At 47.5% G+C, this 18,139-nt stretch overlaps 1 protein-coding gene across 3 annotated transcripts in view; it reads right to left on the bottom strand.

Moving 5' to 3' along the window:
- Positions 1-1,543: 1,543 nt before the first annotated feature.
- The window catches only part of bcar1 (BCAR1 scaffold protein, Cas family member), a 48,742-nt gene continuing 32,146 nt past the window's right edge, over positions 1,544-18,139 (bottom strand). For 2 of the 3 annotated variants that reach the window (XM_061721569.1, XM_061721568.1), the window contains exons 3-8: positions 13,134-13,283; positions 11,415-11,507; positions 8,603-8,983; positions 6,504-7,358; positions 4,205-4,294; positions 1,544-2,730 (exon numbers count right to left, since the gene is read on the bottom strand). In XM_061721569.1, the coding sequence (XP_061577553.1) occupies positions 2,188-2,730; positions 4,205-4,294; positions 6,504-7,358; positions 8,603-8,983; positions 11,415-11,507; positions 13,134-13,283 (2,112 nt within the window). In that variant the 3' untranslated portion in view covers positions 1,544-2,187. The remainder of the gene's footprint in view (positions 2,731-4,204; positions 4,295-6,503; positions 7,359-8,602; positions 8,984-11,414; positions 11,508-13,133; positions 13,284-18,139) is intronic. The other variant, XM_061721570.1, reaches the window with a different exon arrangement.

Raw genomic sequence — 18,139 nt, 5'->3', positions numbered from 1 at the left:
TAACGCTGGTTGTATCTCGCTGAAACCCATCTTTTCAGTTTTATCTACCCAGTGTTTATTACAGCACAAGTTGTCTGCAGGATGTTTCCAGAGACCAGAATGTGACCCCGACCAATAATTACATAAACAAGAGCAGGTAAAAACTCCCCTTTTAAGAGGGAAGAAACCTGGACCAGGACCTGGATCATAAGGAGGGAAGAAGTGTTGGCCTCCTTAACTCAAACTGGAAGTTGGTTCCATAGTAACAGTTCCTGGTAGCAAAATACTCGTCCTTCAAATCTATGTTTGGATACTCTAGGAACTACGAGTAAACCTGCCTCTGAGATTTTTTAGATTTAGATTTATTTTATCTGTCCCGTAGGGAGATTTGTCTTAACTTACAATACATTTCATCAACACCAACAAGAAATACATGACATACATAACAACAAAGACAACTTAAATGACAGCACAAAAGCAGACAAACAGATCAGCGGGGGCTGCTGTTTAGGGCTTATGTTCCTAACAGAGAGTACAGGTTTATTCGTAGTTCCTAGAGGATCCACATGTAGATCTGGAGGACGGGTCTTCTGCTATCAGGAACCGTTACTATGGAACCAACTACCAGTTTGGGTTCAGGAGGACACCATCGTCCCACCAGGACAGTAAATAACAAACCCTGGATCAGCAGTGACCTGGAAGAGCTCCTCAACAAGGAATAAAGAGGCTTCAGGGAGACGCAGAATTACTGAGTAATAAAAAAAATAAATAACAAAGTCCACAGACCTTTATTGGAGTTGAAGGTGACATCATACACCTGCTTCAACAAGCCCACAGTCATCTGGATAAATGGCACCATAAGGATCATGTTTTTCTGCATTTAACACAAATGGCATTTTTGAGCAGAAATGGCCAAGAACAAAAAAAATGTCAAGGTGTATCAGTGTCGAAGGGGTGAAACAATGGAACCGCCTGGATGAGGAACTAAAAAAAAGTAGCTCAATTTATAAATTAAAAAAAAATTATAAATCTAAAATAATGGATAAATATAGAACACAAATATAAATTCTCTTCATATTAAACTGTCTAAATTATGCAACTTTCCTCCTGCAGCTATCCTCAAATCGTGAGTGACCACATTTATTTTCTTCTCTTCTTTGTTTATTTTCTTTGTTTTATTCATTCGTTTCGTTTTCTTCTTATTAGTATCTTTTGTTTCTGAAGTCTGCCTTTGTTGAAAAGGATAGGCAAAATAAGCCATGAGGCTTCAGCTTATACCTTTTTGGTCAAAAAAAAAAAAGAAGGAAATGTGTACATATATATATTTATACCTGTGTGTATACTGTACATATACAGTGTGTATATGCAACATCTTAAAATGTAAATGACCAAAACAAAATAAACTAAACTAAACTAAAACTAAACTAAACTTTTGACACATGGCTCAGTCATGGCACTGGCGCGTGATGTGGGCCGGAGAAAACATTGTTTTGCTGTGCAGAGACATACGCCATCAGACGTATTTCATCCATGTAGACATCATGAAGGACACGGGACCAGGATGTCAGAGAAGAAACAGCTTTAATTTCATTTGCTGTCGTTAAACTTTTACACTCGTCTGGAATACATGCCTTTTACAAAACAACATAGATACAGTTTTCCAAAAAAAGCTCCTGACTTGGCACCGACAGCACGTCTACCTGCACTTCCAGAGTCACCCCCGCTGTCGTTATGGCAATACCGGGCGGTCAGGTGACGTTTCAGGGTGTGTGTGCGCTCCAGTGTGTGTGTTCTGTTGGAGTTACTACAACATGGATCAGACGTCTGGACCCGTAACAGTAATTATAAGCGGGTCGGAGCCAGAATATTAATAACAATTACTGGTTCTGTCTAAAAACTACAGTTATGCTCCAAAAAAAAACTCTTAGGTTTATTTATATAGTCGACTTCTGAACAGGTAACTTAAATATTTACAGTGATTACTTTACAGCCATGGCCCCGCCCACTGAAGATCTGTTCCGGTTGGCCGGGATCAGGTAAGGGGGGGGGGCCCCCGGTCCTGGTTAGGGTCCCAGACCGCCAGGATTCGGGGTCGCCCTGCCGAGGCCCTCCCACCTCCCAGCGGGGGAGGAGCAGGGATTCCTGCTGCACCAGGCCCCCCGCCGCCTGCTGCCAGGGCTCCACCCCCCCGCGCGTCTACCACCGTCCCTACATGACCAGGAGCTGGCCCAGAACCATCCGGAAGTGCTGCGTGCAGCCCGCCAGCTCCCTCACCCGCTCCGTCATGTCTCGGGCCGCCACCGGGGACGGGTACTGCAGAGCCGCCGTCTTGGTGCTGACCACGATGTCCTTGAGCTTTTCGCACAGCGCGTTGCTGCTCTGGGCCACCCGGGCCCTCACCTCGGGACACTTGGCCTGGCGCGACAGCGTGTCGCCGATGAACACCAGTTTATGCGCGCTGAGGATGACGAACTTGCTGTGCGCCACGAAGATCTTTGGCGGCTGGTTGGAGTTGACGGAGGTGAAGAAGGCATCGATGGCGTTGGTTACCGTGGTGATGTTCTGCTCACACTGTTCCTGGTAGAAGAGGAGGAGCTGCCGGTCGCCGTGGCACAGCTTGGAGGAGACGTCGCCGGGGCCGTTCTTCACCGGCTGGCTGGCCGGGGGCTGGTGCGGGGGGGGCACCCAGCCCGTCATGTCGTTGTTGATCGGCCGGCTCACTTCCTGCTCCAGCTGCTCAAACTTTTTTAACTTGAAAAAGAAGACAAAGAAGTCAAACGTTAGAAACACAGTCCGTCTCTGAGAAGGTGAGGTGATATGAGTTAAGGGGGGAACATAATCTCAAACAACCAACAGTTAAAACAACACTTAAAAGTATGTGTATTTCAGTTACAGGGGTTAAGTTGTGGAATAGCTTGCCAGATAATCTTAAACAAAGTAAAAACATCATACAGTTTAAAAATAGTTTAAAACAGACCATGATTGGTAAATACCAACAAGATTGAAGGATAAGATGCAAGAGAGAGAATTATGGAATTATGCAGGTAATATTTACTTATCTTTTTGTCCTTGTTTTAATCGGGACTATTTATTATTTATTTTTCCTTTTGTTTTGTGTTTGCTTCTTTTTTGGGTGGAAATGCTAGAAAGCATTTGTAGTAGAAAGTGTAAATAATAATAATGTGAAGGTTAAAGGGTAGGCATTTATAAGCTCAGAGCTTCAGCCTATTCCTTTTCGATCCAAATGATTACACGATATGCTATGAATGAGTGTACCATATTGAGCACATGATCGAAATAAATAAATAAATAAATAAATCCAAGGTAACCAAGACCAGAACCCAGAACATCAGTGGGGGGTTGGGGGGTGGAGGTCCTTAGCTGGGGACTTGGATTAACCAGAGATCTCTGATCTGGAATGTAACTGAACTGGAACTGGCCTGAACTGACCCAAGCTGGACTGGAACCCGCCTAATCTGGACCAGAACTGGCCTGAACTGGACTGTATGCAACTGGAACTGGTTTGGTGTCCGTGTGACGGGCCTTGGGAGATGTTTGTTGTGACCTGGTGTCCCTCCAACTAAAGAGTTTAGGACTAAATCTCCTGAAGCGCCATCCTCCCGCGGTGGAGGGGTTGGCCCGGGGAGTTTTATTATCCAGGGCAACCGTCCCTGGCAGCTGCTAACGACCATCTCTGATCAGCTAACGACCATCTTTGATCAGCTAACGACCATCTTTGATCAGCTAACGACCATCTTTGATCAGCTAACGACCATCTTTGATCAGCTAAGGACCATCTTTGATCAGCTAACGACCATCTTTGATCAGCTAAGGACCATCTCTGATCAGCTAACGACCATCTTTGATCAGCTAACGAACATCTCTGATCAGCTAACGACCATCTCTGATCAGCTAACGACCATCTTTGATCAGCTAATGACCATCTTTGATCAGCTAACGACCATCTCTGATCAGCTAACGACCATCTCTGATCAGAGATGTCCACACCTCCCTCGCGTAGACTCCTCCTTCAGAACTTCTGAGGGAGTAAAGATGTTCCTACGCCAGCAGCCCGGGTTTGCACCAGGTTTTTGGTTGGACGTGCCTGAAACAGCTCCCAGGACTAACCGGGGGAACCGCCCCAGCAGAGACTCTACTCTGACGCCTCTACGCCTGGCTGAGAGGAGGACGGCTGGTGTCGCGGGCGCGGGTGTAGCTCCTTTACCTGCTGTTGCTCCAGTTGTGTCTTGTTGTGTTTGATGATGTTTCCTTTCTCCAGCAGCTGCTTCTGATTCTTCTCAAACTCTTCTTTCCCCTGGAGGATGGACACGGGTTAGACCACCTGACATACTTCATGCTCATTAAACCCCTGGTTCCTGTCTCCCTCTAGTGGTCCAAACACGACTGTAAGTGTTTTGTAGAACTTGCTGTTGACATTCTTGTCCCACACCTGCGTGGACAGGTGTGGGACGCCTACTGTCCTGCAGATATGCATCTCCAACAGGCTCAGTTTTGCTTTCTGGCAATGTAACAATTATTGGAACAAACTGGGACCTGAAGGGACCTGAAGGGATCTAAAGACTGAAGGGACCTGAAGAGCATGAATGAATGAATGAATCGTTTAACTGCAGCCTCGTGTCCTCGGGAGGCCTGAACCCACCACAGGACAATTTCCTTCATGAAAACCCTCCAAACGACCAGAACAGATGTTCAGAGACCAGGTCTGGCCCACGGGTGTTGGCCGAGTGCAGAGCTGAGTGCAGATCCACCAGAACCTGCAGCATTCCTGCGTACAATACACCACCTTGCTATGTAGCTAGCTTAGGTGTCCGTCCTCCACCTCCACTCAGGGAACTTCCAGTGGAGTTGAAACAACGCTGGATGCATTTAATGTAAAGTCCAGTCGGGACACTTTACTGGATTTGAACGCCTCAGTGACACGGTTGGGAATAAAACGATCATTGCAAACAAGCAGAGTCTGTCAGAAGTAGGAATGGACGAAATTTTTTTTAGAATGTGTCATCTCGCGGTAAAAATTTCCCGTTGATGACGTTTTTGTGTAAAGCTGATTTATGATTCTGTGTTAAATCCACGCACAACGTACGTGAAGGAAGGAAGGAAAGAAGGAAGGAAGGAAGGAAGGAAGGAAGGAAGGAAGGAAGGAAGGAAGGAAGGAAGGAAGATATGAGCCAGAAAGAAAGAAAGAAAGAAAGAAAGATATGAGCCTGAAAGAAATAAGGAAAGAAAGATAGAAATAAGCCTGAAAGAAAGAAAGAAACAAACAAACAAATGAGCCTGAAAGAAAGAAAGAAAGAAAGAAAGAAAGAAAGAAAGAAAGAAAGAAAGAAAGAAAGAAAGAAAGAAAGAAAGAAAGAAAGAAAGAAAGAAAGAAAGAAAGAATGGGGACACATGCGAGGACATCTGACTGACAGATGAAGACTGGACATGATCCCAACACACAGCAGCGGATCTACGTCAGAATGATGACAAATTAAAGAACCAGGTTCTGGAGCGACCTGGTCAGAGTCCAGATCTGAACCTGGTTGAGATGCTGTGGTCACATCGGTTTACGGTGGAGCAGACGGAGGAGACGCAGCAGGTCCTACGCTGATTAGTGTTGATCCACAGCAACTTCTACTAGCATCACAACATTCTTGCTATCAGGAAGTCGTGGTAGAAGAAACCCGGACGCTCCACAGCTACGTGACCTTAGAGCAGACGGAGCAGACGGAGCAGACGCTCGTGGGCCAGACCGACCAGACATGCAGACACGTTTCTGAGGAGGTGCACGTCAAACTACGGTGGAGGTTGTACGCCATCATTGGACATGGAGGACGAAACTGCAGAACGCACCATGATCACATGACTTCTACTGGGTTTTTGTAGATAAAAGACGGGGTAGGGATGGGCGGTATGGACTAACAAATGTAACACGATAATTTCTGGCATTTATCCTGATAACGATAAAAAAAATACCAATACAAAAACGTCATCAACGGGAATTTATCCTTCTTTCTTTCTTTCTTTCTTTCTTTCTTTCTTTCTTTCTTTCTTTCTTTCTTTCTTTCTTTCTTTCTTTCTTTCTTTCTTTCTTTCTTTCTTTCTTTCTTTCTTTCTTTCTTTCTTTCTTTCTTTCTTTCTTTCTTCCTTCCTTCCTTCCTTCCTTCCTTCCTTCCTTCCTTCCTTCCTTCCTTCATAAATCCGACTTTACACAAAAACGTCATCAACGGGAATTTATCATTTTTACCGCGAGATGACAAATTCTTACTGTGGGGAATTTTTTTGATGGTTTATCAAACCATGAGGGGGTACTAACTTTAGAAGAACCTGGGCTAAGGGACGTTTTAGATCCGTGTGTGTGCGTGTGCGTGTGCGTGTGTGTGTGTGTGTGTGTGTGTGTGTCTGTGTGTGTGTGTGTGTGTGTGTGTGTGTGTGTGTGTGTGCGTGTGTGTGTGCGTGTGCATGTGCGTGTGTGTGTGCGCGTGCGTGTGTCTGTGTGCGTGCGTACGTGCGTACGTGCGTACCTGCAGGTGGACATAGTCGTAGTCCTCCATCCAGCCTTCCTCCGTGGTCTCGTACGGCCTGTCCACGCCTTCCTCCTCCGCCGAGCTGAACTTTGGTGGCGACGGCAGCGGCCGTGACTGAATGTGCCCCCTCTCCCCTCCCTGGTAACTTCCACTTCCTGATCCGGTCATGTGACCCCCCATCTCGCCTGGGATTGGTGGGAGTGGCAGCTGCTGCTGCTGCTGTCGGGCAGTCCGTTTAAAAAGCAGGGAAGCGTTGCCGTGGAGAAAAGAGGCGAGCTGCTTGGCGTCATCGGGGATGCCTCTGGCCGTCATGATGAGTCGATCTAAGTCGTCGCCGCCCGGCGGCGGACTCGAGAGAGCCGCGTGCGACCACGACACGCCGTCCAGGCTCTGACTGTGCTGGATCAGACTCTGGAAGACCTCCTCCATCTTGCCCACCTGGCGGCCCAGCTTGCTCTGCAGCGAGCGGTCGGTGGCCTGGGCTGCGTTGGCCACGGCGCCCCGGGCGAACTCCAGGAAGTCCCGCACCGTGGCACGCACCCGGTCGGCGGCCTGGTGGATGGCGGGAAGGTTTCCCTCCAGGTGGGCGGAGCTCCTCCAGTTCCCGGTGATGAAGGACATCATGAGGGACACGCTGGACTCCACAGCCTGCTGCAGGCGGGACAGGCGCTCCATGGCCTGGTCCAGGTCCAGGATGAGCGGCTTTGCCGGAGCCGAGGAGGTGTCCCTGACCGGGACCAGGTCCAACGAGGAGGACGAATGGTTGCTGCGGGTACTCCCGGTGCTGGAAGCCGACAGGCGCTTGAAAGATATGGTAAGCTCCTCGCCGGATGATTGGGCGTCACGGACGACCTGAAAGACACACAAGAGAATCTCTGAGCCACAGCAGAGCCTTAAGACACAAGTAAACTGTGTTTTAAAGCAGCACAATGTAACTTTCAGCTTTTGTTGAGTTTGGCGGCTCCTTTGGACAAAAGCGGTAGTGCTTTACCAGAAAGAACACTACATTTCCCATGAGCACCAGCGCGTACTGCCGGAAAACTCCTGTCCCCGTCGCGTGCATTTGTTTTGATATTGAATGAAATAAGACGGGACGGACTTTCAAAACTACTTTTCTGTTTTCAGCGGTCGTTTGCAGGATGGATAGTGAAGAGGTAATGTATCTATTGTTGGCTAAACAATATAATATGACGATGTTGAAAATCACTAAGTTCAATTTGGTTTTATTAGTGAAGTCACCCCCGCCCCCCTGTCCTGTTTCAGTGAGATAATGTGCCCCAAATGTTCTTTAGAGGGACTTCGTCATAAATTAGTAGTCCAACATACTTACTGACAAAATAAAAAAATACTTTATAACCTGTGAATAACTGAATGCTTTGCAGATCAGCCCTGCACAATTTTACAGTTCTCAGGAAAAATACTAGAACCCAAGACGAATCCCCTGTATGTGAAAACATTCTAATGTTGATTCTTATTGAACATAGAACTCTACATTTACATTTGTATCATAACAATTCTGTCTATCTTGTCGGACATCCCTCCTCATCTTTCATCTCACGCCAGCGAGTGAACGCCGGGCCAATGTTTATTCTTGTCCGGGCATTTAGCTTGTTACTCTCCCGCTTCCTTTTTTTTTTTTCCGATAAACTTTTATTTTCTTCGTTTTTTCGCTGCTTCGGCCATGACACCAGTTTCTCCTGAGCTCTGCGCTCCAAGCTCCGCCCAGCTTTGGTCTCGACTACGAATCGGGAAGGAGGGGGAAGTGACGTATGTGCCGTAAAGCAGTCAAAGCCGTAAAAATGTGTAGTTTTTTAGTGTGGCAGGGTTCCTACCATGCTCCTCAAAGTTACATAGTGCCAGTGAAGGCGATACAGACTCCCTCAGACCATGACAGAGGTTCATTAAACCTGTTGGAAGTTGATGTACCATCACAATGACTCTGGAAATATGATATTAAGGTGGAAAAGTTACGTAGTGCTGCTTTAACCTCCTCATCAACCAAAGTGACAGACGTGACCCTCGTGACTGTTAAAACCCTCCAGATGTGTTCTGTTGACGACACACAAACCGTCCCGGTAACCGTCTTGTTGACCTACCTGTGGTGGGACGTCGTAGACGTACTGGTCCCCCCTGTCTCCGCCTCTCTCCTCACGCTCTCGTGGGAAGTCGTAGACGTCCTGGGCGGGTCCGCCCCCGGGCCGCAGGGCGGGCGGGATGTCGTAGATGTCGAGGGGAGCCTGGCTGATGGCCCCCCTGTCTCTGTAATGTTTGTCGGCCAGCGGTGGCGGGACGTCGTACACGTCCTCTGGGATCGGCGGCTCGTCGTCCTCATCGCTGATGTTCTGTGGGAACTGGCCCGACGTGACGGGAACTTGGTGTTTTAGTTTGGCAAAGTGTGGGGGGACATCATAGGTCTCCTCTCTGATGGGGTGGGCGTCAGGAACATCTTTACTGACCGATGGAGGGAAGTCATAAATCTGAAGAGGTAAAGGGAGAGAAGAACGTCAGAACCCTTTTCAGAGCTGCTTGTTCACCAGGTGAAGACCGGCTTTGACAGAACTGGTACTGGAGTCATGGGTGGACGTTCCAGGACAAAACAGAGGCCACATCTGAGAGTCTGGAAAGTCTTTCCATGAAGTGTGCGTTGTATGGACTCTTTGGTGGCCTGCCCACCAGCTGCATCTGCAGCATCTGCTATCTTTACAGTTGATCAGGTTTATGATAGTTCCAAGAAAGACATACGGGATCAGATCGATGGCAAAGCTTTAAAGGGGACCTATTATGGCATTTAATCCCTATTTTAAACAGGCTTTGAATGTCTTAAAAACAAGCTTTTGTTTTGATTGTTTTTGCTAAATAAATTAGAAAAATTCAACCTCTGAGCCATGTCTTTAGCATCCCATTCTCTAACCTCATTATCTATGCAGGATTCTGAGTGGGCGGAGCTATGATAATGAGGCACTGTGCTGATTGGCTGCCTGAATGACGCGATACACCGCTACGGAAAAATGGCGGAAGCTCCGGCCGGCGGAGTTCTGCGATGCGAGCGTCAGCAACAAAATCAATTCCATTGCTTTATTTTCTATTGGACTGTCCTAACTGGCCGCGAGCGCCGTTTTGATCTGAACATTTGTCGGACGCCCTGCTTCTATTTTCTTCCTGTCCTCGCGTTGAAAGCCGGTTGAAAGCGCTGTAGGAAACAGTCATGGATGAGGAACGGCTGATCCAGTTAGTTGAAATGAGAAGTTATCTCTATGATTCCTCCTCATTTCACTACAAAAACCTCAATAAAGTGGCAGCTGCTGGAGGGAGATGGACAGAGAGCGTCCGATGTCACGCAGTGCTACGATAGTCGGACGCTCACATGCAGTTACACGGTTTTATAGTTGTGGGCGTGGTTTGGATTTTGGTAACGTAACGAAAATGCGCAAAATCTGAACGGCTCGTAGACCCACATCACACTGGACGCTCATCCGGGCAGCTGTACAGACACTGCAGAATTTGGTTGCTTTCCTCCTTCTCTGAGTTGTCAGGCTGAGGGGAGACCACTTTATATATGTTAAAGCAAGAAAAAACATGTTTTTCATAATAGGTCCCATTTAACATCTTGAAGACCTGTCCCTCAGATGTCTTCTGCTGCAGTTCAAGACAGACTCCAGCGTACACCGTTTCATGATCCACTAACCCTGACCTAAGATAACAGGAACCCCCTCACTGGTTCCAGGGGATGTACGAGATGCAACCAGGTGGATCATCAGCAGCATTTCAGCAGGAACACCTCAGAGCCGCTGTCCAGCACGGTCCGGACCTGGACACCTGCCGGTCCCAGAGTGGACCAGGAACTCATCTGTAGACCAGACTTTTCTAGAGACAGACGTGAGGACATCTGTCTGACAGCGGAAGATCCAGACCTGAACCTGGTTGAGATGCTGTGGTGGACATTCAGAGAGCCGAGTGAACGTCAACATTGGACAGAAGAACGGACCAGAACTCTTCCAGAACCAGGAGACTCTGAGGGCGTCAGACAGGAACCATCTACTGAGAGTTCCTGCTGAAGGAACCATCTACTGAGGGTTCCTGTTGAAGGAAACATCTATTCATGGTTCCTGCTGAAAGAAACATCTAGTGAGAGTTCCTGCTGAAGGAAACATCTATTCATGGTTCCTGCTAGTGATGCACCGAAATGAAAATTTGTGGCCGAAACCGAAACCGAAAATAATAATAAACACTTGGCCGAATACCGAACAATACCGAACATGGTTCTTCAGCAGTTTTTCATTTATTTTGCCAATTTTTTCACCATTGCATAAATCAAATACATTTGATTTAGGCATGCTTTTCAAATAAAAAAATCTTTTACAAAATTACAAGGTAGAAAATATTTATTGAACATAAAAAAATGATTTTTTTTTAAATTTCCCAGCATTATGTTGTTTTGGTTCCACCTCCTGGTGAATGTTAAGTAAAATTCTTATGGGGTTAGTTTTTGGTTGGCCAAAGATTTATGTAGTGCGCAACGTTACGGGACGGAGCGGCCAGTCTATTTCCTTATTTTACAACGCCGTTATTAATTGTTCGGTTGTTTTCTCCACTTATTCCACCGAACACCAAAAGTGTTTTTTTTGCCATTTTCGGCCGAACAATTTCGGTTACCGAACAATCGGTGCATCACTAGTTCCTGCTGAAAGAAACATCTATTCATGGTTCCTGTTGAAGGAAACATCTACTGAGGTTCCTGCTGCTGAAAGTGGGTTTACCAGCTGTCATGAATACGTAAAGTATAAATATGTAAATTAAATGTATAAATGACTTTAATAACAGTAGTAATAATCAGGGTTTTACATCCTGCAGCATCAAACAGTTGTTTAAAGTAGACCAGACCAGACCAGTCCCAGCTCCAGCTCTTACCGTCTGCTGGTTCTTGTCGAGTCCTGCCGGAGTGTCGTATATGTCCTGACCACCAGAGGGCCCCTTCACCACCATGGGAGGAGTGTCGTACACCTGAACACACAAACACACAAACATGTTTGTACTTCCATCAACCTGGACCTGTCCACACATGCGTGGCTGAGCTCACGTGACACGCTGGCACACATGAGTCACGGCACGTCCCTCCTCCGGGACACCAGAGCTCCGAGTGGCAGGACCGCAGATGTCAACAACTCGCCTCATGATCATGTTCATTACACAAATCCCAAGCTTATGAGCGTCATGACCAGGAGCTTTGGATCCAGAGACGTCTGGACTTCACCGTCTCACCAGGCAGTGTTCATGCTGACGGGCCACCAGAGGAGGCAGGGGGGGGGGGCTGGAGTCAGCCCCAGACAGAGGACAGGACAGGGATTTACTGCTGGAGACGGCGCTCCGTCCTCCCAGAAGTGATGCAATGTTTGACTGCAGATGTAAATGTCTCCTTGTAGAGGCTTCCATAGATCCCGCTGCTGGCCCTCTGGAACCAGACCACATCCAGGGAGACAGGAGGTGGAGCTTCAGGGTGAGTGACTTAAAGGGGACCTATTATGGCATCTAATCCCTATTTTAAACAGGCCTTGGATTTCTTAAAAAACAAGCTTTTGATTGTTTTTGCTAAATAAATTAGAAATTCAGCCTCTGAGCCATGTCTTTATCTTCCCATTCTCTAACCTCATTATCTATGCAGGATTCTGAGTGGGCGGGGCTATGATAATGAGGCACTGTGCTGATTGGCTGCCTGAATGACGCGATACACCGCTACGGAAAAATGGCGGAAGCTCCGGCCGGCGGAATTACACCGTGTCCTAACTGCATGCAATGCGAGCGAGCGTCAGCAACAAAATCTATTCCATCCATCCATTGCTTTATTTTCTATTGGACTGTCCTAACTGGCCGCGAGCGCCGTTTTGAGCTGAACATTTGTTGGACGCCCTGCTTCTATTTTCTTCCTGCCGCTCGCGTTGAAAGCCGGTTGAAAGCGCTGTAGGAAACAGTCATGGATGAGGAACGGCTGATCCAGTTAGTTGAAATGAGAAGTTATCGCTATGATTCCTCCTCATTTCACTAAAAAAACCTCAATAAAGTGGCAGCTGCTGGAGGGAGATGGACAGAGAGCGTCCGATGTCACGCAGTGCGACGCGATAGTCGGACGCTCGCATGCAGTTACACGGTTTTATAGTTGGTTACGTAACGAAAATGCACAGAATCTTATTGGCTCATAGATCCACATCACACTGGACGCTCATCCGGGCGGCTGTACAGACACTGCATAATTTGGTTGCTTTCCTCCTTCTCTGAGTTGGCAGGCTGAGGGGAGACCACTTTACATATGTTAAAACAAGAAAAAACATGTTTTTCATAATAGGTCCCCTTTAAAATCTTATTATTGATTATAATAGGTCCAGAAAGTTTGGATCAGGTTATGTGTAAGTATCCTGCAGGGGTCCAGGTGAGGGATTGAAGTGATCAATCGAGGCTGGAGGTCGACGTGTCAATCAATTCTATTTATTTTTTGCTGCAAAGCAACCGGATCCAGAAGTACGGGAGCTAAAGCCGTCCCACCCCCCCTCTGGGAAGAGGCTCCGGTCCATCCGGACCAGGACCTTCCCTGAACGCTCCCCAACACCTGGACGGGGCCGGCGGACGGAGACGTACCTGTGTGCTGTACTGCTGGCGGGTGGGCGGCACGTCGTAGATGTCCTGCTGGGCTGGGGGCGGGTGCCGGGGGGGGACGTCGTACTCGTCCTGGTCCGTCTTCAGGGTGTCATACACGTACACCTGCCCGACGCGAGTGGGAACCACCACCTGGGGACAGAGACGGGACACGGGTTAGATCAGCAGGGGGGACTTTCAAGGACATTCAAGTTCGCATTCGCCGGCCCCCGTGGTCACGGCGCCGACTGTTTGTGTGCAGCGACCTCAAGTGCAGAAACACTCGCTAACCTCCACCAAGGTTCTGGTTCTGCTCCTGGTCCCTGTAGACTAGGGATGTGAACCGAGAGCCGGTATTTTTTTGGTACTGGTTCCTAAATGTTCAGTACCAGAGTACCGATAAAAATTCTGGACAAACGATATTGTTATCAGTGTTTTTTTAAAGAGAGTCTACCCAGAGCAACATAACTGTTGCATAATGATACTGCCGCCGTCAACAGGTTATGACGTAGCGCCCCGTTGTTTTCTCTAGCCAATAGGTCAATGTGTCAGCTGTCAGAGCTAAGCGATCGTAGAAATGGGCTCACTTTATCAAACGTAATGAAGCTTCGGCTCAATGCATTATATGCCAGAAATTAGTTGTGTCCAAGGGGGGGGGGGGGGGTAACACCAGCAACATCATGAAACACTTGCAGTGTGTGCTGACAGTATAACAATTAAGGAGTGCAGCATGTGTTTTGACTGCCTAAACAACGCAGATAAAGTTAGCAGCCCAGCTAACACTAACAGTGCCGTGCAGGTAGACTCTGACACGGCTTCGTCATCATCATCATCAAGTCAAGGTGAGATTATGAATCATTAAGTTGGTAGTTAATTTACTAAGGAGAATGCATTATCAAGACACTAAATTACATGTCGTGGTATCAATAAGAGTATCGTTAAATATCGGTACCGATAAGGAGTATCGGTATTGGGACACACATTTACACACATTCGATCCCTGTTCCTTGTGTTTTTGATCCTGCTCTGCAGCGCTTTGTTTTTACCTTTTGTTGGAATAAATCCTTTGTTTTTTGAGAACTCCTGCCTCTGGCCTCCCTCTCTCTCCTGCATTTGAGTCCTAGCAAACCAAACCCCATCAGGTGGAGGTCATCACAACAGACCTCCACCTGCAGCCGTGGAGGATGGAGCTGAGTGCCAGCAGACACGTGTCACATTCATGTCATCAGCTTCAGGAAACATTTACACTCAGCCGGGAGTGGGGGGGTGGTGGCTCTGACCCCGCCCCCACAGCGTTTTTGTGTTGGTAACCAGAAAAAGGGCGTAGACCCGTATCACAGGACTGCACTCCCGGCCCTCTTGAGTTGTCTTCCGCGTGTCAAGACCAATTTGTGTAAAGACCTGAGCAGGTCCACTGAGCGAGGACGCCGGCGCGTCCACCGGTAAAGCCAGGCGTCCTATTGCTCTAAAAATAAATCCTCTGCTCTATGTGCTTTCAGTCAGTACCAGGCACCACCGGGACAACATTCTGTCTGATCCCAGGTCATCAGGATAAACCACACCCACGCTAACACCCTCTGCTGGGTTTCAGAGGCATCACTGCTGCTCCGTCCTCCGAGACGGGACAGCTGTCCAGAGCGCTGCTGCTCCTGACAACGCATATCCTACAGGTAAGTTTCACCTCTGACCCCTGATGTTCGCTACCTGTGGCTGCTTCAATAGAAACAGCACCTGAATGTGGTCTTAAGTGGGTTGGGGCTACTCTCCTACGCTCAGAGGGACAGAACCAGGCTGGGTGGTTCTATAAGTGGACGGTTCCAGGTCGTTGTAAGTTGATAAAGACGCGTCTATAAAATGACCAGGAGACCAGAATGATGTGAGGACGCGTGTCCTTGTTGAACCGGCGGCGTTCACAGTGAGCGAGCGCAGATAAAGGCTGTTGGGTCTCGTTACCACTGGGCGCCGACGCACAGAGGCCCTGGACACAGAGCCGGGGTCCACCCACAGTCCTCGTGGGAACCAGGCTGTCCCATTGTCTCGCTGTTTAAACTGTTTTACAGGGTTTGAGCGCTGAGTCAACTCATCAGGCTGGGAAAGGCCAGGCTGACCCCCCGGCCTGACCCCCCGGCCTGACCCCCCACCCCCTCCAGCAGCTCTGCCGGCTGCTCTGATCCCAGTATACCAAACATAGCAGTCCAGACAAACCCAACACAGTCACAGAAATGTCTCCAGGATGGAGTTGATGTCCAGCAGCGAACTGAGAAAACCCTGAGGCCGCATCCAGAGCTGCACAGATCCCGTGTGAGGTCATCCAGAGGTCACACAGAGGTCACACAGGGGTCATTCAGAGGTCACAGGGGTCATCCAGAGGTCACAGGGGTCATCCAGAGGGAGCTTCACAGCTCATGTAGACCTGTGGACATGACCAGCTGGACCCGCCCCCTAACCTGCGTTACCATAGCTATTTCAGCTTCAGGTTTTCAACTGGTTTTGTCCCAGCGACCACCATTATAACCAAGAAGCAACTCGGGGACCACTGTTTTTAAGGATGTTTGTTTTATTTTGCACCTTGCTTTAAAATAAGAGTATGGGCCTATATAGGCTATTTATTTGCATCAGTGTCTATTTTTATTTGCACCTTTTGTTATAAAAAAACAAAACAAAAAACAGTCAATGAAAAATGAGGAAGGCTTATAATATTACAAAGTTCACTCTCACTCATTTGACATAATTTGGATGGGTAAATTATTCACAAAAATGAATAGTAAATGGAAAATAAATTGAGTCTAAAGAATAAATATATATTTTTTAAATTATTATTGTTTTCCATTTACAATTTCACGGACCACCTGCAAAACCGCCACGGACCACCAGAGGGCCGCTGACCACCGGTTGACAATCCCCGATTTAGATCAAATCTCTTTTTCAGGAGTCACTTCTGAACCGAGGACTTCCGGAGCTCCACCAGCTTTCACAGACGTGCATGCTTCCAGGACCTCTTCAATCTCTACAGGCCTTTATTTTGAAAGTGGCTGGCAGAGGTGGACAGAGTACTCGACCCCAATACTTGAGTAAGAGTACAAATACTACTGGTCAAAATTTACTCCGTTACAAGTAAAAGTAGCTCAGTCAAAATATTACTCGAGTAAGAGTAGAAAAGTACTTGCTTTTAAAGGTACTTAAGTATCCAAAAGAAAATGCTTTTAAATTTACTTTAAGTAAGAGTAAGAGTAAGAGTAAATTTCTTATTTTCCACATCAGTAAATTACTATATTTTTTCTAAATTAATTTAAGGATCTTTTAACTCTTGTTTCTGAGAATTAACTCTTTGAAACCAGCTTTAGGGAAGAAGAAAAAAGAGCAGACCTGAAAGTAATGAGTACTTTTCAGCCTTCCTAGAAATTTACTCGAGTAAAAGTAAAAACATTTGTCTTGGAAATGTATTCAAGTAAGAGTAATAAGTACCAAAGAAATCTAATACTCAAGTAAAGTACAAATCCTCTGGATATGTACTTAAATACAGTACTCAAGTAAATTTACTCCGTTACTGTCCACTACTGGTGGCTGGACAGGAAACTGATGCGCAGTAATGGGTGACAGGCCAGGACTCGAACCTGCGACGGTGCCTGGTCCGCTTGCTCCACCCCTGAGCTACCCGGGCCCGTCGATCAGCTTGTGGTAACAGAGGTCAAGTGGGCGTTGCCCAACCAGGTGCCAGGATGGATCTTTTGGATTTTTCTGGAGTCGGTTCCCGCCAACATGGCGCCACCACAGGTCTGATATGTGGTCTAGGGGAGCGAGCTACAGGAACCCGTGGGTGACATCACAGAGGGTTCTCCTCATCCAGCCGACCAACAATCACAGATTCTGCTCATCAATTAATGATGGAGACAGACGGACACAGATGGACTCACAAAGAAGCAGGGAGGCCCTGCCCCCCCTCACCCTGACCCGACGATGGCGCTTGCTCAGGGAGCTGCAGAGGACGTCATGGCTGAGGAGATCAAGGAACTCAGGACAGTAAGGACAGAGGAGGAACGAGAGCAGGAGGAGACGTTGGACAGCCGACCTAACCCCCCCTCACCCTAACCCATGTCCACGAGGGGAGTTTCCTCCTACACCGAACCTCAGCCCCCCCCGAAGTCTGACATCCTGCCTCAGTAGAACCGGGCTTTGGTTCCCATTGGAACAACGAGGTCAGAGTTTGGAGCAGGGTCCTCAAGGGGTACCAAATCCAGAAAAAAACCATAAAGACACACTCACATCAGCCATGTGATTACTCCTGATAAACTGAAACAGGTTAGTAGAGTTCTGAAAGTTCCGCCCCTGAAATGTGCACAAGTCAAAAGTCTGCTGAGGTCACTGACACATCGTATACAGAAACCCCCACCAAGATCCCTCCGACCACACCCAGACTCCAGACCTGGAGCCTCATGTACAAAGAGTGCGGTGTACAAAAAAACGTGCGTACACCAAATAACTGAACACCAAATAAGTTACACACGAGTGGAACTGCAACAATTTTTCAATTAACCGCATTAACATATAAAGGTAGGAGCTCAACGGTGGAATCTGTCAATCCCAACGGCAGCCTTTGTTCTGTTAGAGTCCAGGGGTTGACAACCCAAAATGTTGAAAGAGCCATATTGGACCAAAAAAACCAAATAACAAATATGTCTGGAGCCGCAAAAAATTAAAAGTCTTGTATAAGCCTTATAATGAAGGCAAAACATGCTGTATGTATTTATATTAGTTATATTATTAACATTCAGGCAATGAATGCAAATTATTCGGTCCAAGAAACGTTGAATCCGCCGACAGGTTGGACATCTTTCAGTCGCTATGACGACCGTACGGGATGACTACTCGTGATATAAGCCGGATCATAAAATATCCCATAACTGTGTCTGAACAGATAAACATCAAAACACAATTTGTGAGCCACACGGTGGTGCAGTGGGTTAAGCAAGCGGCTCATGTACTGAGGCTACAGTCCTCCTGCAGCAGTC

Source organism: Cololabis saira, chromosome 5 (genome assembly GCF_033807715.1).
Source record: "Cololabis saira isolate AMF1-May2022 chromosome 5, fColSai1.1, whole genome shotgun sequence".
Classification (NCBI taxonomy): domain Eukaryota; kingdom Metazoa; phylum Chordata; class Actinopteri; order Beloniformes; family Belonidae; genus Cololabis; species Cololabis saira.
The sequence above is the reverse complement of the archived record's forward strand: the minus strand, read 5'-3'. Positions and strand labels throughout refer to the sequence as shown.